We start from the raw sequence: 21274 nt of genomic DNA on the forward strand, positions 1-21274 counted from the left end.
AGTTCTCCGTGCATTATACTAATTATGACATTACAGGCAGAACGATTCTGTTTGTGCCACTTATTGTAGCAGTTCATTGCAGCCCTAAGTTCTCCTAAATTTCCGTTCTCAACCAATATAGGTTCCTTTTGAACCTCATCGAGTGTATGCGATGTGTCGTCCTCGTCCAGAAGGCTTCACACCGTGCGGGACCAATCTTCGTAGTTGTTACCGTCAGTGTTTAAATTATTGGCGACAATATCGAATTGTCGCCGATAATATCGATATCGCTAGCTCGTCAAAACCAGAAACCCATTTTTTCGTTTCCCTACCAGATATCACTGAAATATCACCGATAATGTCAATTTTTTGATATTTTCTGAATATCGTCGATAATTTACTGTTCCCACCAACCATGGGTGGGAACTGTAGCCAACTACTTCCATTTTATCGATAAAAGGGCCACGTTTTCGACGATAACATTTTCGAAATCCAAGAAAAAAATATACTTGGGGTTTTTTTTTCCGCTCGGATCAATTTGAAGAGGGACATTTCAAAGCTTGGCAGCAGCGGCAACTATTCTTCAATAGGTAAGAACGAAATCCCCAAAAAATTTGCATTTTCCGTCAAACGATCCTCCAATGGCGACTTCTCCATCTTGCCAGCCTCGAAACCCACTAGTAGGGCTACAAAAATCCGGAGATTTTCGGTTTTGGAGGAATTTTCGAGGGAGAGGGATTTTCGGTTTCAGAGGAGGAATTTGGGTAAGGATTTTTTAATTTTTAACCCTATTTTAAAGGGACGCGGATTAGCTACTCACAGGTTATGGTGCGACTAATACGGTTGTGACGTTACCAAGTTCTGTGGGTCCCACCATGATTTATGTGTTGTATCCACACCGTCCATCCATTTGGAGAGATCATTTTAGGGGCATGATCCAAGGAATGAGGTAGATCCAAAGCTTTAGTGGACCCCACCACAGAAAATAGTGGAGAGAGTGACCCCACCGTTGAAACCTTCCTAAGGTCCACCATGATGTTTATTTGAGATCCAACCTATTCATAAGTTAACACTAACATTAAAGAAGGGAAATCACAAATATCTGCTTGATCGAAAACTTTTGTAGCCCTTATAAGTTTTTTATGGTAGGCATCACTCTGTCCACTATTTTCTGTGGTGGGGTCCACTCAAGATTTGGATCTGACTCATTCTTTGGCTAATGCCCTGAGATGGTCTCTCCATACGGATGGACAGTGTGGATACAAAACATACATCATCGTGGGACCCACATAACTTGGTGATGTAACTAACTCGCTACAAGCTAATCCGCATCCATTTTAAGGAAGTGGGTTGCATACGCACATCCTTAGCATACTGAGTAGACTCTGTGTCATATCCACGCCATCCATCCGTGTTTCCATATCATTTTAGGGCATGGTAACGAAATTCAAGAATATCCAGAGCTCTTGGACTACATTATAGGAAAGTGTGAATTGAACGTATATCGTTGAAAACTTCTGGGGTCCACAAGTTTTGGATGAAGCTGATATTTATGTTTTCCTTTCATCCATATCTTTGTAAGCTTAAGAACGGGTTGGATGACAATTATACATCATTGTGGGCCCTGAGAACGTTTCAATGGGGGACATCATTAACCCAACTATTTCCTATGGTGTGGTCCACTTAAGCTTTGCCTATGCTTCAATTTTGGGACGAACCCCTAAAACCAGTGAAAATTTTGGATGGACAGCTTGGATAACCCATACACATCCATATTGTCCATCCAGCCCCACAGTCATGGTCCCACGCCACTGGGTCTCACCTAAGCCACTCCAGGAAAGCTGCTGGGATGCTTAGGTGGGGTCCATGATGTTTTTGAAAAATCCACCCTGTCCATCCATTTTTCCAGATCATTTTAGGACATGAGCCCAAAAACCAAGTGGATCCAAAACTCAAGTGGGCCACAGGAGAGGAAACAGTGAAGATTCAGTGACCATAAAACATTCATGTAACCACAAAAGTTTCATATCAGGCTAAACTTTTTTGCATTTTCACTTCATCTCAATGGGAATAAACTTATAAACGGTTTGGATGGCATATAAACATCAAGGTGGAGCCCGGGAAGGTTTGAAGGGTAGCAAAATCTTTCCCTAGTTTTCCTTCTTGTATGGCCCACTTGAGTTTTGGATTCATCTGATGCTTGGTCTCAAGTCCTAAAAATGATCTAGAAAAACGGATGGACGGGGTGGATTTTTCGGAAATATCATGGTGGGCCCCACCTAGCATCCCGGCGCAGTGCAGGAAATTCCTGCCAGAGCCTTTGGCACAGGAAATCCGTTTCTGGAAACGGATTAGCTGGTGTACCACACACCTGGCTAGTGTGTTTACATCACCAAGTTTTGTGGGTCCCTTCATGAGGTATGTGTAATATCCCAACCGTCCTATTTGGCAAGCTTGTCCTAAGGCTTGAATCGAAAAATATGACAAATCCAAATATCAAGTGGACCACACTGCAGAAAGCAGTAGGGGATTGAACATCTACCATTGAAACCTTTTTTGGGGTCACAAAAGTTTTGGATCTACATGATATTTGTTTTTCCTCTTCATCCAGGTCTGTGTGATCTAATGAACAGATTGGATGGAAAATAAACATTATGGTGGCCCCGCGAATGTTTTAATGATACCAATCATTGTCCCACTACTATTTGTGGTGTGGTTCACTTATACTTTGGATATGATTTATTTTTGGGATTATGCTCTAAAATGATCTCCCAAAGTGGATGAAAGGTGTGGATCTAATAAATTCATCATTTTAGAGGCCAAAAAGGTAAAAGCCCGTTTGGATACCCAAACCCAAAGTAATTAGAATTCGTTCTAAGTTTCAGATTCTCTTTGAGGGGTCACTTTCTTCTTAAAGAGAAATACACAGTATAAGTTATGGTGCTCCTAGTTGCATCTGTTCTCTTGGACAGTCCAATCGATCGATCTTAGCTGTCCATTAAGTTGGGAACACATGAAATGGGCTAACATGCAAAAATTGCACTGGTTGGATGGTCCATTCTGACATTCATTTGGCCTATTTTCTTTAGCCATCCATGGATGAGATGGTTTTTACTGCGTAACAAAAGTTATTCTTTATAATCACAAGTAATCCATGATGGGGCCTAACAGATAGATGGATCAGATTATTGATTGGAGTTACTTTTGGGTAAATGATCCTGATTGTCCATTTTAAAAGGTCATTGTTCAAATGGGTATTTTTTAGATCGAAGGGATGTTTATATGTTACCCCATTAAAAGTACACTGGACCTATGAATGCCATAGATAAATGGATTGAACTGTCCATGTGAACCAGTGCAACTAGGTGCACTGTAACTTGTAGTCTCGGAGAGCACTGGAGTATGTCTTCTATAAGATCCCATTTCTTTCTTAATAGCTATCCCAAGCACAGGTTGCATTTGGATTTCGTTAGCATACAAATCTTCATCTGGATCATCCATTAGATTCCACCCTCTCTTTGTAAGTTTCCTTGGAAAATTCATTCTGACCGGATGAACCAAACCATCTCATTAGTGAAATGCATATATAGATCATAGGTCCAATAATGGATGGATAGGATCATTAGATTGATGTGATGTTTTCATATAAATAGGAGAAGCCTGGAATGGACCTAATGGAGGGTCCAGATAGGTTATGTGATAACAATAAGTCTAAATGCAGCTATGTGCATAGGAAGATGTTTTCCATGCACTTAGTGCACTGGATATATTTTCTCCATTTGTTTATTCCCAATGTTTTCTTTGGTGCGGTCTACTGGAACTTTGTTTATGATTTAATGTTGGCTTCAACCCCTAAAATAAGGGGTAAAACGGACGGATGGTGTGGATAAAGCACATACATTCATGGTGGGCCTAATAGAGTTTCCTATGATGTGGCCCACTTTGATGTATTTATTCTGTATACATTCATGGGGGCGCTATATCTAGGTGGTTCATTTCAAGCCATGTACCTGCAAATGCAGCAGCCAGTCCTCACTTCGAAAATATGATTAAGGAGGTGCAGTGTGTCGGGCCCGGCATGAAGCCTTCGACGCCACAGGAGATTCTTAGCGTCTACCTCGATCAAGAGTACGAGGAGATGCAGGCTTGGGTACGTAGACTCAAGCCGAACTGGAAGCTGTACGGGGTGACAATCATGTGTGATGGGTGGACGAGACCTATGAAATTGTCCATTATCAATTTCATGGTGTACGGTAGAGGGCAGCCCGTTTTCCTCAAGTCCATTGATGCATCAGCCAAAATAAAAGATCACAAATACATATAACTTCCTAAAATGAGTAATTAAAGATGTCGGGTCCCAGAATGTTGTCCAAGTTGTGACGGACAATGGCAGTGTGTTTGTTTAGGCGGGGAAGAAAGTGATAAGGAGGTACAATCTCTATTGGACCCCATATGCAGCACATTGCATTGATTTAATGCTCGAAGGGATAGGCCAGAGGGATTCTTTCAGGAGGACCATCCAGGATGCAAGGAGAGTGACAAACTTTATATACAATCACTCATGGTTGTTGGCTGCAATGTATGAGTGTTGTGGAGGGGACATCGTTAGACCAGGCACAACACGGTTCGCCATGAACTTCATTGCACTTGACAGCTTATACATGCACTGCATGGGTCTAAGGAATTTGTTCAGATCTAAGAGTTGCTTAGAGTGGAATCAGAGGAAGACTGATGGTGCAAAGAACGTTTCGAATATGGTGCTTTCCGATTCCTTCTGGGATAGAGTTCACAACGTCGTTTCTATCTTGCATCCTATCTACAAGGTCCTACGAGCCGTAGATAATGAGATGTGGCCTTCGATGGGGTCAATGTATGAGCTTATGAGAATTATGAGAGGGGATAATGACTGCAATCCCCAGTTCGTATCAGTGGGTGATCAATATCATCGATCATCGATGGACCGGGACTCTCGAGCATCCACTCCACCAAGCTGGTAAGTTTGTTACATTTACTTATCTTTTTTATCACTTGCACTTGAACTTTAAGCATCACTTCTGTTTGTATGTTAATGCAACTGAGTAACTAATATTTGGGTTTCAGCATACTAGAATCCCAAATTTCATCATAAACATCGGCTTCATGAGAATAATGATTTGACGATGGCCGTCCACGAGGTGTTTGAAGGATTGTTCCCAAAATTGATGGCGCAAGCAGAATTCAGTAACCAGGTAATGCAATTTAAGCAGATTTCGCCAATGGTAATTGATAAAATAATTTTTCTTCCTTATAGCATCTAGAAATATGGGTGATTAAAAATAATAACCTGTGAATCCGTGTTTATAGTTGTTGCGATTTAGGGATGCTAGGGGTACATTCTCATCCACACTAGCAAAAGCATTGACAGAAATGATGATGCCGTGTGAGTATGGTAACATAATTAGGTAATTGCATTTGTCGTTTAAACTTCAAATTAAAACAAGCTCCTCATGGATATATAGGTGAGTGGTGGGCAATGTACGGAGTCGACACGCCCGCACTGCAGTTATTGGTAGTCTGTGTTCTCGCATAGGCTGCATCCTTTTCATCGTGTCAGAGGAAGTGGAGCACATGGTCACTCATACACACTAGCAAGAGGAACAGGCTGGCATATGAGAAGTTGCAGAAACTCGTTTACTACCATTACAATATAAAGTTAAGAGAGATGCAGTTGTGGGTAGACCGAGACATGGAGAAAAATCTGGACCCGCTGGATCTGTTGTCTATAGGTACCATAGCACAAATAGGTGATGATGATGAGGACCCACTTTATGAGTAGGTCAAATCAGCTGATTTAGATGATGCGGAGGGAGGCCCTGCTCCACAGGTAGCCGAGGGAGCAGCGTCTCTTGGTATCGATGTCGATCGGGTAATAAGCCAACAGAAGGTGGATACAAACTCCTTTGATCCTTTAGTGAGGAGTTCGGCATGTTCCAATGAGGGTGAGGAAGCATGTTCACGGCCCCCTCCCCATCATTAAGTCGCAGCGAGTGAATGATGATGAGACTCAACCCTCACTCGACACTGGTCCTGGGGACGACGACGACGACGACGGTGATGAGGGAGGAGATGGAGGCACCAACCCTAGTGTAGGTGGTACTGGTGGGGTGGGGGTGGCAGTGGTGGGGGGTACATGATGGCTTACAGCCAACGATCCGTTGGCTAATTTACTGAGGAGCAAGGCTTTGACCATGCCACTCAAGACGAGGACCATAGATCTCGTCCACCATCCAGGGTGAGAGCATTAGAGCCCACATATATGTTCGAGCGTCGTTCGAAGAAGAAAGCCGGACACGCAGCGACTGATGCTCTCACTCGTAGCTTGTCATCTATGGACATAAGTTCAGATCAGAGGAGCTCCACCTCCGTCCCACCTTATGCTCATGGGGGATATCACGGGTATGGTCACGACAGCTCTGACACTTAGTCACGCTCATCTACCCATGGGTACAGGCAGCCGGAAGATAGTTCTTCGAGTCATGACCCTTTGACAGGAAGATATTCAGGGTACACTTGTGACTGGCAGCAATACTATCAAGGAGTCGAGGTTGGACTTGATCTGTTTCCTCAACACCTTGCTCTGCAAATGCCATCGATGTATGTCACGCATTACCCACGTCTAGGCATGCTCATACATTTTGGGGAGGATTACTATCAGAGGTAAATGAGAGAGTTCCTCAATTGGTACGAGCAGAGAATGTCCTGGGAACAGTACTACTAATATGTTGGGCAACAGTACTTCTCTCAACTGCCACAGGATTTGAACAATGATTATGAGCCACCTCGTCACTCCATGGGGATGAAATATGGGCAAAAATGTGTATTTTTTTTAATTCATTTACTTTTGCATGTCTTAATTATTGTAAGCTTGCATTTGTATTATATAAACTCATTTTGGTTATTATTTGAAAGATTTCTTACGACAACGCATGCCTTTTGGCCCCCATTAAATGGAAACTTATTATTTAATGCATTCTTTTGGCAATTTTTTCATTCCCGAATATGTAAATATGTGTATTTAGGCATGTCCTGAAGTTTCACTGAAAAATTTCACCATTTTCTCCGTGTTTCCCCCTTTTTCCCTGCATTTCTAGTTATCAACAATATTATCAGCGATAATGATATTATATCTTTATCTTCGACCAGTGAAACTTGTAGCGATACCGACAATTCGAACACTGGTTACTGTTGAATTGTTGGCCGCGATTAGTGCTTTGGTGGTCATCTCTACATTGCATCGAGTATCACTACTTAGCTATGATCTAAGGTATTGGTACTAATCATCATCATTTCTACGTGTTATTTAAATTTTCAAAGTATAAAAGTAATCAACCCATCTTAATGAGATCTGAAAGTCCACATACCTGAATGGGCAGTGTAAATCAATCAAGTTCTCTTATTTAAGATGAATATGATGCTTTTATAAAAATATATTTGTATAATGTGAAACGTTCCATTATAGGTTACATGCATAATTTGGTGGAGAAGACTTAACTCCCACTCAGGTTATGCACAACCTTTATATATAGGGAGCATTCTAGCACTAAGTTTTCTATTTTCTAATGAAAAATAGGCTTATATCTAATCACATCAAGCCTAATTATTTCACATATAAACATTATCATCAGATTTAAAAAAAATAATAATAATAAGTGCTTAGATATAAAGAGAATCCTATCATCACCAATGATCATGTCCATTTATGATGGACTCGATCATTACCGATAATGATCACCGTTGATGATGGATCCTCTCATCACGGTTGATCATCACGATTGATGATGGTTCCGATCACTAATGGTCCCTTGATCAATAGTGAATAAAAAGATATATTATGAAAACTACATTCTCGTGCATGCATACATACATGTAATAATCAAGAAACACATGAGCTATACATTTTGATTGTCAAACTCCAAAAATGTGTAGCCCACCTCAAATGATTACATTCATGATACTAATATATCATAATCAATATTATAAAAAATTATTTATTTATTTATTATTTATTTTGATACATACATCGATCTTTATCATTTCAAGAGATCTTAATTGTTAATCATTAAAACAGACCGCACTATAGGTTAGATCTTACTTAAAAAAACCCAAGTCACTTCCTACTACTTGGTTTAAATCAACCCACAAATGGCTGATTAAAAAACCCTTAATAAGATATACTTAATCTTTAAAGAAAGTGAAATGGGCTTCTGTTACGGCCTATTTGAATTTGTATATTAATATGGGGTCCATATGACCTTTCCCACCACTCATGGATTACTCATTATGGTTCCTTTATTTTTTATACAAAAGGCATATTCAGATAGTTTCATAAAAATGCTACTACATGAATAAAGGGTCAATAGGATGTAAATCCAAATATCGTTTATTTAATATTACGATTATTATTATTATCATTATTTAATCCCCATACCTCAGGAATAAAATAAATAATAATAATAATAATAATAATAAACGAATATTTAAATGATCGATGTATAATTAAAATAAAACATAAAATATAATAAAAAGGGCCACTAACCTTTCGTGATTAAAACAATAAATTGGAGATCCGCCATTGAGTCACTCTGATACCACTGAAAGTTTGTGCGGAAGAGTGAGCCCTCAAGATCTGACGGTCTACATGATATGGAACATCCACAAAGCCGAAGATGAACAGTCCAGATCTAGCAGTCCACCTAACCACTACTGGAGCAGATGGGTCTAATCACCCTTCTGATTCTACGATATAAATGGCCTCAAATTACAATATATGGCTTAGATCGTCCCAAGGACAAGCTAGATGGACAAACATCAATCTATCCATTTCCTCGTTTTACTCTCGTTGTTGTTTAATGTTTTATTCACGAGAGAGCCTCTTCCTATTTATAGGGAAGGATAGAGAGTTTGGATGAGACTGGAAATTATCCGGTCTTATCCTTATCTCCTCATCTAAATCTTCATTTAAAGTTGAATTTGTAATTCAACTTCAAACGGAAGAAAGAAAAATGATTAATAAAAAGAAGAGGCCAAACCTCATGGGACCCACCCACTAGTGATTGCCCACCAGTGGCCCCCACTGGCCTATGTCCAACACTAGAAGCCAAGAAAATCTGAGCAATATGTGTGTAAATCACCATTATCATCCTTTATTAGAATCTGTCCTTGGATCATCTATCCAGTTTGTAGAAGTGGGGCCCATTCTACAATAGTGATCACATCGGTGTAGGGACTTGCGGCTGATTAACAAAACAAAATTAGAGAGCCTCCTGTTTTGATACCTTGTTGTGTCAAGAAGAGAAGAAGATTTGAAGGTAGAGTGGATTGGTTTCATTATCTATCGCTAGAAAGGAATTAGTACATAAATAGAGGTCTATTTCCTGTTTTTAGAATTACAGGATTACCATTAACATAAATGAGAATCTATACAACATATAGTACACTGAAGGAATACCTATCAATGTGTGCATAAGATCCTACTAATGGTACTCCGCAGGATAAATGGAATATTGCTTATGCACCAAAAATATCCCATAATAGATGAACCTTGGCCACTCAAATTTGGTTGGGTGTTCCTCACGGATATACTTTCTTTCTTAACAGTTTATTTGCTGGCTTTAATTTGGGCACTCAGGAATTTCCCATCTGAAAAATATTTGGTGCATTGTCCAGCCATGGTGGGGCCCTTGATATCAACAGTTTGGATCACTCAATTTTGGTTGAGTGTTCCTCACGGATATACTTTCTTTCTTTACAGTTTATTTGCTGGCTTTAATTTGGGCACTCAGGAATTTCCCATCTGAAAAATATTTGGTGCATTGTCCAGCCATGGTGGGGCCCTTGATATCAACGGTTTGGATCACTTGACGATGGTATCCACCCTAGCAAATTTAAGAACTGAGCAAACTATTGATATTGTTAAGATAAGCATATATGATATACAGTGAAATGGATATAATATACATGTACACACATTCTATCCAACTATATATATATATATATATGAATGATATATTCTTTCCAACATTTTTCACTCTCATACGCATAATAGACCCATACACACATTACATAACTACAAGTTGAATTGGGTTACCTTTGATTGTAACAGGTTGAGATTGAGTACTGGGGGAATGGTGAAACTGTGGAAGTAGCTGGTAGCTTCAATGGTTGGCATCACCCTATCCGAATGGATCACCATTCTTCATCTAAAACCATAAATCCAACTGGTTTGAGGTCTTAATTTCTGTTTCCTTCAACCTGTGCTCAAAGAAAGGTTTTCCATGTATGTGTTTGCATGTATGCATATGTGCAAAGAGTCAGTTCTTAGGTTCTGCATATCTCATAAGCATCTTATACCAGTTTTGTGGTACAAAGTGATGTAAATTTCATATTGCCAAAGACATTGTGTGATTATTTCTTGACAATCTCCCATTTTGCACTTGTTGCCTCATGTCTCAGGGCAGTCTTTTTCTTGTTAAATGTATTTAAAATAAGGGCTTGATCTTTCTTCCTTAACACTATGTACATGATACTAGTTGAGTTTCTGACACCATTGTTAAAGATACTTAAATAGTCATTTGAGGGGCAGCTTACTATTTTAGCTATTATAACTGAGGCAACTTAGGTAGGGTGGTGCAACCAAGTTATCAAGTCAACGAGATCTTGACACCTGAATTGCAAAGAATGGACAAGAGTATACTCACGAGAATATTTGAGCAGAGATGGAGAAGCAACTTTATTGATATCAAATTTCGTCTCTTACAAATACTTAAGAAAACTCGTAAACAAAGAATGTGGAATGCCCTACCACCTACACCACCCTCCTTTTACAAACCCTAAACGCAATTTCCATGAATCTTTAATGAAAATCTCCAAACTGATATCAGTCTATAATTTGTTTAAGATATAAAATTCCCACCAACAAAGATTTGGCCTAAGCAGAAACAAAGCTACTAAACACCCTAAAATCTTCAATCATATCTTCCACATCAACTTCCCAATCTTCCACAAATGCAAATATGATCTTTGACATTTAGGCCCCAAATCGTACAACAAACAACCCAAAATCATCATTTGTTGGGCCCTACGGTGGGCCCTGGGCACACACTTCCCCCAGGTTGTAAAGAACTCAACTCCGGCAAGTTGGACACTTCATACAAGTAGTAGAGGTCTTGATCAAATCTTTTCAATTCATCTCCCATGACCCATGTGCATTCATAATACGGCTTGTTCTTCCATGTCATTGAGTATTGCTTATATTGACCTTGTCGAGTGTCAATAGAATTCATTTGCAACACTTGTTCAACTTCTTCCTTCTTTTTCTTGTGGTGATGTTTATCCATATCAACAATGACTTTATCTTGCATGTCAGATTCCCTGCCATGGTTCTCAAACAAATCTACAGCAAGGCATCTAAGTCATCTAGCAACTCGATTTTATAGCACTGTCACCCAAATCTATCTTGACTTGGCATAGACCAATCTTCTTAGACTTGAGCTTCTTATATTCTCCCCTCATAAACCTTTCTTTGTGGAGATAAGCCATAACCAAGTCACCTTCTTTATATATCTTCTCTCGCCAATGTTCATTCACAGCTTCTCAATATCTGTTGCTCTTTTTGATGTTTTTCTTCATAAGAGCTGGCAAGTTTTGGATGTGCTTGGCGAAAGCATCAACATCTTCACTTGATCTTGTATCAGTAATGATACTAAGTCAATTACATGATGTGCTTCTCCCACTTATGATCTCACATGGGGATTACCTGTGGTATTTACTAAATTGTTGTTGGCAAATTCAGCTAGGATAAAGCCAAGTCCCACTGAGATATGTTGTTGCCCATGATACTTTTCGAGAGCTTAACAAGGGTCTTATTGATTACCTTGTTTCGGCCATATGTCTAAGGATTGCACCAGAGAATTAAAGCTTAGCTTCCAACTACGTCCATAAAGTGCACTAGAAGTGCTCCACAAACTTGAAATCACGATCCAAAGTTATCGTTTTTAATACCCTGTGCAGTGGCACAATCTCCGTGAAGAATTTGTTGGCAATATGCGTAACATTCATCGTCCTTTCGCATGTAATGAATTGGGCTATTTTTGAAAAATGACCACAACAAAAATCAAATCCCTTTCACAGACACAATATACCCTTCGCAATGGCCTTGATTTTTCTCAATTCCTTTTGCAGACACAATATACCCTAAAAACACAACATTAGTGACAATGTTTGAAGTATCGGAATCACTACAAGTTTCGCTAGCCAGGGATACGGAAACAATATCAATATCGCCGATAATATCATTGATAATCGGAAATGCAGGGAAACATGGGAAAAACGGTGGAATTTCAGCGAAACTTCAGGAGATGTTAAAATGTACATATTTGCATATTTAGAAATAAAAAAATTACAAAAAGAATGCATACATAACAAGTTTCCATTTAATGAGGCCTTAAAAGCATGTGTTGTTGTAAGAAATCAGTCCAACCATCCCCTCCGACCTATTTAACCATCCAACCTTCCATCCAAACATCCATCAATATTGCAAAATATCAACAACACATGATATTTCATCAAAAAAATCATCAACAATTGGAAAGCAAACGAAAGATTGTTGTCTCAATATCGTGCATGTTGCGATATCGATAATATCGAGACATTATCAATGAGAAATTGAACACTACATACAACCATGTGCCCATGAAAAAAGATATGAAATCTTTTTTTTTTTTAATAAACAAACTTTTGATGATATCAATACATTGGCGATATTATTGAAATATCGTCGATATACTTATGATACAAGCATTGCCTAAAATTTACATAGTAAAAAATATTGGCGATACATTGGCGATATTGATGCATTGGCAGTACAAGTGACATCTACAATTTACATAGTTGAAAATATTGACGATTACGTGAGTGATATTGATAATACCTGGAATTTCTGGTACTACCAGCATTATCGGTATTGCTACCAGTATTATTGGTATCACCGAGCTGGAGATAAAGATAATATCGGAGATATTTCGATAATATCGAAGATAATTCAAACATTGATTAGTGATAAGGAATGACAGTTTTTCAAGTTAACAAATAGTCTCTTTCCATAATATGTTGAATTTTTGCAATTAGTGATCAAGATGAACCTATGAATTAGGACTAAAAACCAGAATATAATTGAAATAAACAACTAAGAACTTGTTGACATGTGTAAGTGTATGCATGTATGTGTGACCAATGGCCACATGGCCCTATTTTTTCTAGTTGAACAAGTCTCCTGCAACAACTGGGAATGACCTAGTCTTGTAGTAGAACAGTTGAATTGAGGCCAGCTTCCCCATCTGGCAATGGGTATAAACCTCAACGGCCAAGAAACCTAAGTGGATATCAATAATTGTAGATAGCTATGGTGAAAATGCAATAGTGTGAAACAAACAATCACAAAAGAAGAAGGGTTTAAGTGCAATTAGAGTTACTAGCCTGAGGTGAGAACCATGTTGCCAGCAATCCAGCACCCAACGACAATCAAGCTTCATTCGATGTCAATCTTTATTAGTATCAGTGCTGTAAGGAAATCTGTCAAATACGCTTTGTTCCTGCAAATTTTTTTAACAAAATATGTTAGTAAACTTTGATTTATTCATTGTTCTATATTACGATTAGGTTCTAATCAATAAATAAATAAAAACCTAAGTGGATATCAATAATTGTAGACAGCTATGGTGAAAATGCAATAGTGTGAAACAAACAATCACAAAAGAAGAAGGGTTTAAGTGCAATTAGAGTTACTAGCCTGAGGTGAGAACTGTGTTGCTAGCAATCCAGCACCCAATGACAATCAAGCTTCATTCGATGTCAATCTGTCAAATATGCTTTGTTCCTTCAAATTTTTTTAACAAAATAGGTTAGTAAACTTCGATTTATTCATTGTTCTATATTACGATTAGGTACTAATCAATTTTTAAAAAAAAAAAAAATAACCTAAGCGGATATCAATAATTGTAGATAGCTATGGTGAAAATGCAATAGTGTGAAACAAACAATCACAAAAGAAGAAGGGTTTAAGTGCAATTAGAGTTACTAGCCTGAGGTGAGAACCATGTTGCTAGCAATCCAGCACCCAACGACAATCAAGCTTCATTCGATGTCAATCTTTATTGGTATCAGTGCTGTAAGGCAATCTGTCAAATACTCTTTGTTCCTGCAAATTTTTTTAACAAAATAGGTTAGTAAACTTTGATTTATTCATTGTTCTATACTACGATTAGGTTCTAATCAATCCAAAAAACTAAAAAGGGGGCAATCGTAATGGACTAGTCTGATCACAATCATCGAGAAACTCAACTAAACCTCGACTTGGTGTAACTAGTTGAGTCAACTCGCTAACTCAGACGAATTTTATTTATTTTTGACTTGTAGACTTGATATAAAAAGAAAAAAATACTTGACATGACTTAGTCCGACTCACTGCCAAGTATCAGCTATTACAATTCGATCGAGGGTTGCTCCAATTTGATCGAAAACCAACCCTTTTTTTTTCTTTTCACCATTTTTCGATTTGATCGGCCCCCTTTTCACGATTTGATTGGGAAAAGAAAAAACAACAAAATCCAAAAGTATTGTTTTCGATTAGATTAGAGGAAAAAAAAAAGAGGGGGACAAAAATCCCCAACTCATCTAAGATAAATAATAATAAAAAATATATATAAACTCCCTTAACCCTCGTGTTTGATTTGACAAAAAAGGAGCATAAAAAAACCGTAATCCTTTATCTCTGATTCGATCGTTAATATATATATATATATATATATATATAACGGGGTCCTTGCCGATCGATTCGCGATCAAAAACTCTGGCCCTTGAGACCTTGGCCACCAAAACTTTCAAGCGTTTTATCCGTGACATTGCAAAAAAGAAAAAAGTGGGGGAATCTCTTTCAAATGGCAACTCAACATCAAACTCTTGCATTTAAAAAAAAAAAACATAGATCCCTTCATTTCCAATTCGATTGGATATATATATATATATATATCACATTGATTATATATATACACATGCACACACACACAACCCCAAAACCATACTTTTCCGATTCTATTGGATACAAAACCCTTGAAACCCTCTCCTTCCCAATCAAGGCCATCAAAATCGAAATCAAACCTTTTTTGAACTCAAAGGGGTTAAAAACCCTTTCCTAAAAAAGAAAAGAACAGCAAAACAATTAGAAAGAGAACTCTCATTTTTAATAAGGGTTTGTTTTCTTTTTTATTTTGGAAGTTCATGGGTCTACACTCATACGTGCTCCTCAACATTTAGGATTTAAAATTAAAAAATAAAATAAAAAAATAAAAAAATAAAAAAAGTGGAGGGGAGATCAGCGTTGCTGGAGAGAGTTGAACTCTCAACCATTCCCTTAAAAAATATACTCTACCATCTACAATTATGGGGCCGATGTGAGTTGTTTTCTAAAACGAGAATGTAATGGCCATTACAGTCTATATTGTAATGGTAATGGTAATGGTGGTGGCTGTTACTGCTACCATTACCTTTACATTCACCTTGACCACTTAAGATACATGTGTATTTGTTAAATAAACATAACCTGTTAAGTTTAATTAATATGAAAGTATACCCTAAAAGGAAAAGAAGGGGCTGTGTGTGCTATGTATAATTGGGTTAAGTGAAGGTATAAAACTTAACAAATAGTTATGTTAGCCCAACTGGTTATGTACTGTTCCTTTTAAGATCTAGTTTCAGATTAGTTAAACTTAACAGTTTTTTATTATTTAACAAATACACAGGTAGCTTAGGCGGTCAAGGTATTCCGTCAACATAACGAATGTTATCATTATGATACAGGTTGTAATAGTGGTTGTTCTTGCTAAATTCTGGCCAACAAAAGAGATCGATGTAGAACTGTGCGCTCCGATGGACCTGTAAAAGCTGAAGGAAATATGAGTAGCAAGGTGGGTGTTGTGGACCCTCTGATGCCTATGTCAGGCTTGTAGATGATGGTTTCAAAGGGATGGATTTGGGCCTAGATGTCACCTTCCATCCCCCTTTCTAGTTTAGAGTGATCGTATATATAGGGTGCAGGAGAGTTTTCTATGCTAAAGAGTCCCTGTTCTGACAGGATTCTTATCCCAGATAAGTCATAGTGACATTCGGCTGAGCCCGAATATACCAAAGTGATCTTTAGCTGAGATCAGGCTGGATCTTTATCTCTTCTGGATCTGGGGCAAGATTCGCTTCAGATTTCTCATACCGCCTCTCTGGCAATGGTCGACCTAGTCAGCTCGGGATGTTAGGGAGCTCGAAGCTTGAGCTCCTTCCCCACAGGTTCCTTACCCGTGTTGTAGACATTCCTAGCAAGGCAAGTCCTCTCTTACCGAGCTCCGTCCTCTAATAGCTCAGCTCGGTAGCTCATCTCTGAGCTGAAGGACCTGCTCATCCCGTGTTGATGGCCCTTCTTCTTAGACCTCAGTTACCCCAACACAGAGAGATATTACTTGTAGATAACTGTCGCTCTTCCCGTGTGAGGGACCAGTTCGATTTTCCTCACAACAGTTGCCCCCCCTACTTCTGAGCTTAGCTTGCACAAGCCCAAAAGTGAGATCTTAAACTGGCCTGGATACGCGAGAATTTCAATTTTTGAACTCAGCTCGAATTTTTGCTAACTAGAAGAGGCAGGAGCTGAAAAGTCGGCAGCAAACATGGAAGTCAAAAAGGCATCATTAATGTACGGAAACTGAAGAGGCACACCATTTAATGCTCGATTGCCTCGGCTTCTGAGCGAATTAGGAAGTGACAACTGTCGACCGAGCCATCGTGCCTCTACTCGAGCGAGCCCTGTGGCAACACATGGAGGCGCGCCAGTCAAGGCGTTGCTTCGAAGCCCTGTGTTGGCACGTGGTGTTGTATGAGAGTGGTTGTAGCATGGGGGGATTCTATACATACCCCAAGCTTTCTTCTACTTTCCTCATTTGTATTGTGAAGTGTCCTAGCTCTGCCGATTTGTTGTTGCTCTGGCTTCTGTTGTCTTCCCAGTTTCCGACGTCTCCTCACCCTCGAAGTCCTCGTGTTGGAGCATTCTCCTGGTAGGCTCCTCCCGTGGCTCCTCTCTTTTTCCTTCTTTTTCTTTTTTTTTTTTTTAAAAAAAAATTCTTGTCCTTAATGTCTTTTGAGGAGGATTCCGATGCGGCCACCATCTCTATTTGTCTTCTATATGAGTCAGTAGGTGGTGCCTCTGATTCCAGATTGTTGTCGTCTGTTGAGTCTGGTCCTCAGGGGCCTATCCCCCCATCCGAGGTGGAACCACTGTCAAACAACCATTTACTCCAAAGCTTAAGCTGTCAGAGCGTGGTGTATCAATGTATATCAAGGGACTTTATCACTTCAACAACCACAAGTCAAGCCAGCCTTCTCATCTTCTAGTGAACTAGTCCTTACCGATGATACCTTTGCATCAAGGTTTACAGTGGCCGATCTGGTATCCCTCAGGTCGATCTACAGTATACCTGGCTCGGTGGGTCTTCGCCTTCCCCGAGCTGGGGAGGTCTCAAGCTGACCTCTTAAGGGGGAGGTCACACTATATCCCGCTTTCTTTACCTGCGGTCTTCGTCTACCTCTCTCCCCTCTAGTGAGAGAGGTACTTTGTCGTCTTAGAGTCACCCTGGGGCAGCTGAACCCCAATGTATGATGGGCTATTTTTTGCTGCTACGTCCTCTGCCAGCTAGTCGGAAATTCCGAGCTCATAGTGGATGAGCTCCTTCACTTTTACCAAAGCAAGAGCAGTCCCGACTGTCATCGATGGTATTTAAGTACTGGACCATGATTCTTCGATCTGTCCCAGACATGTCCTGATGAGACCATGCGAACACGTCGACGTGCTCTCTCAGGAGGTCTGTCATTTCAGCTCGAAGTTGAGACTTGAGCAGTGACCCGATCTGAACTGTCCTTGTTGGGTCTTGCTCGGAGAGCTACACAGGGACCGAATCTTCCATGGGCGATCCTCTTTTTGTACTTTCCTCCCTGGGATTTAGGGAGGTGATCCGCATTGCCTGTTGCAATAGTGCTCTTCCTTCGAGAGTTGTCGAGTAGCATTGTCGGGCTTCATGTTGGCTACCCCTAAATCTGCCGATCCTGTACTCTGTCAAAAACTTTATGGACAGGTGATAGATGGAGACTACAGGCCACGTGGTGTTCGAGGATGGTTTGCCCAAGATTGCATTGTACACTTAAGGGTAGTCCACTACAAGGAAGTCTACCATGGTGGCGACTTGGTTGGAGCCCTCTCCTGCTGTCATTAGCAGCAGGATGCTCCCTTACGATGTCGCACTCTCTTGTAAAATCGAGCAAAGGGGTTCGCATGGATCATAATCTTGACCTCCCTATCCCCATTGTGTTGAAGGCAGCTGTAAACAGGATGTCTGTTAAGCTCCTTATGTCAACTAGTATCTGGTATACTTTGTGGTCATGGTGACCACCAGCGCGTCGTCGTGGGGGTGTTGGACCCCTCTTACATATTCCTCGATGAAGGAAATCATACATGATTCTATCCTAGGCTCCTCAAGACGGCTGGCGAGGTTCACTTGGTTGGACCCCTCTTACATATTCCCCATTGCACTCCAAGCATGAGCTCAGCTTGCTCGGTTCAAATCTCCTCCATCGGCGGGTCCATCAAAAACGGTACGAATTTTCCCACCGGCTCATTATTATGCTCCTCTCATTGTTCTTATTATTATGCTCCTCTCGTTGTTCTTGTAGAGGAGTTGGTCGATCTTCTCTGCGCCTGCCAACGAACTCATGCAGGTAGCCCCTCTAGGTGAGGGACTCGATCTACTCCTTGAGGTTGAAGCAATCGGCCGTGTCATGGCCGTGATCTCGATGGAAATGGCAATATTTTGACCTGTCTCTTTTCTCTGGAGTGACTCTTATCTTGTTCGGCCACTTCAAAATTCTTGTCTCTGACCTCCACGAGCACCTGCTCAGGCATGGTGTTCAATGGAGTATACCAGTGAAACCGGCTCTCTGGAACTCGGGGAGTGTCATGCTTGTCGTCGTCTTGCTTTCTTTTGGGGTTGGCATTGGGTCCCTAATGCAGGACATGAAATTAAATATGGAATGCAAGAGATCAAGCTTGAGATTATACCAATTTTAAACAGTCACAAAATTTCACATCCTACATACTATCAAACATTTAAAAAGGGGAATCTATGGGGGTCCAAGCCTACACAACTTTAGGGCTGGATCAAATAAAATTATAAGCCAAACAAGCCCAAAGGAGTTTAAGAATCAGCCATTCTTGCAAAGGATTGTTCCCAACTCAAGAGATTCAGTAAGTTTCAATTCGGGGGAAAATCTAAGGTTTGAAAATTGGGGATAATTGGGATTTGGGACTCTTTAGGGTTAGGGATTTGGATTAAGGGGTTTTTTTAATCAAAAAAGAAGGAAATAGAGGAAAAAAGATAACTTGGGATGAGCCACGCTCGCTGGACCGCAAATGGGCCTGGACGCACGTGCGTGAAAGGTCGTCCGCACGTGTGGGGTGCACAAAGTCGGAAACCGACTTCTAGGCTGAGATCAGCCAGGGATGGGCTGCCTCCATACCAAGTTTCTCGTCAATCCGTCGCAAGGCGTGTGCGTAGTACTCTTCCGAACTTTCAGCTCCTCAAATGGGCCAGAATTTGAAAATCTGTTTGTGCACTACTGGGGGGAGGGGTGCCGATGGCCGGTTGTGGATCCTCCCATGCCTAAGTCAGGCTTGTAGATGATGGTTTCAAAGGTTTGGATTCATGTCTCCTTCCATTTCCCTTTTTGGTTAAGAGTGGTCGTATATACAGGGTGTGGGAGAGTCTGCGACGCCGGATAGTCCCTGTTCTGATGGGATTCTTATCCTGGATAAGTTGGAGTGACATTCAATCGAGCCTGAATATGCCGGGGTGATCTTCGGCCAAGCCTGAATACGCCGGAGTGATCTTCGGCTGAGATCAGGCTAGATCTTTATCTCTTCTGGATCCAGGGCAAGATTTGCTCCAAATTTCTCGTACCGCCCCTCTGGCAGTGGTCAACCTAGTCAGCTTGGGATGTTGGGGAGCTCGGAGCCCGAACTCCTTCCCCACGGGTTCCTTATCCGTGTTGTAGACATTCTTGGCAGGGCGAGTTCTCTCTTACCGAGCTCCGTCCTCTAACGGCTCAGCTCGGCAGCTCGTCTCTAAGCTGAGGGAACTGCTCATCCTGTGTTGATGGCCCTTCTACTCAGACCTTGGTTACCCCAGCTTGGAGGGATATCACTTGTAGATAACTGTCACTCTTCCCATGTGAGGGACCAGTTTGGTTTTCCCCACAACAACCATTATGGTCTCTCTCTCTCTCTCTCTCTCTCTCTCTCTCTCTCTCTCTCTCTCTCTCTCTCTCTCTCTCTCTAAACAGCCTGCATCAACCTTGTTAGAGACGGTGACGGGGCCGATGCGGCTATTTCTGAACATTAGCAATTGAAAAGGACCTAGTAAGTGGGATCTGAAGCAGGAGTCTAAAACGTGAGTTCAATGTGGAAGCTGAACCTTTGGTAGGAGGTTCCTTGATAATGTATGGGACCACATTGTGGACAAATTAGATATTTGTTCCATTGAGACTACGGTGAAATATACACGCAGTGAATATATGTATTGTACGTATAAAGACAAACAAAATCTACTTATATTTGCTATGTACTGGTGCACATATGTATCCTCTGCCACCCCCTCGAACTCAAGGTGCTCTGAGAAAAGAGCAGCTGGAATTTGGAAGGCAGTAAAAGTGAGAACAGTAACACAAGCTTAAAAGCTAGCTTTAATGACAACAAGAACAATGATCAGATTTCCAACACATTGAGATGATTGCAGAGTTGAAGTCTAAGAAACAGTGAGTAGTGATAGGCAGCTTGAAATGACACAATACTAGATGCCATGCTTCAAATTTTGATGATCAAATGTTGGTGATGGTAAACGTTAGTGAAAAGATACCAATGACGGGAGACAAATGCGGTTGATAAATGCCTTTCGATTGACAATCAATAATGACAGCTGTTGGACTTGAGAGCCAGCAGAGGCATGTCATGCAGACAACTTCAGACGAGCAGATTGGCGAACAAGCAGCGACGTAGATGGTGAAGATGAGACTGACTCTGCAAAATGTTGAACTGAAGATCAGACCTCTAGATAGGAATCTGATCTGTTAACATGAGATCAGACCAAACATCCCGTCCAGAGAGAATAACAGGTCA

At 40.5% G+C, this 21274-nt stretch overlaps 1 protein-coding gene across 7 annotated transcripts in view; it reads left to right on the forward strand.

The window, feature by feature from the left end:
* LOC131230689 (protein PTST homolog 3, chloroplastic) overlaps positions 1-21274 on the forward strand; it is a 154946-nt gene that overhangs the window by 96838 nt on the left and 36834 nt on the right. For 4 of the 7 annotated variants that reach the window (XM_058226607.1, XM_058226612.1, XM_058226605.1 and 1 more), the window contains one exon: positions 10121-10245. The exons of 2 other annotated variants lie outside the window; for them this stretch is intronic. In XM_058226607.1, coding sequence (XP_058082590.1) covers positions 10121-10245 — 125 coding nt within the window. Of the gene's footprint in view, positions 1-10120; positions 10295-21274 lie in introns of all 7 variants that reach the window. One more of the 7 variants, XM_058226606.1, reaches the window with a different exon arrangement.

The sequence above is a fragment of the Magnolia sinica genome, chromosome 17 (genome assembly GCF_029962835.1).
Source record: "Magnolia sinica isolate HGM2019 chromosome 17, MsV1, whole genome shotgun sequence".
Lineage (NCBI taxonomy): Eukaryota > Viridiplantae > Streptophyta > Magnoliopsida > Magnoliales > Magnoliaceae > Magnolia > Magnolia sinica.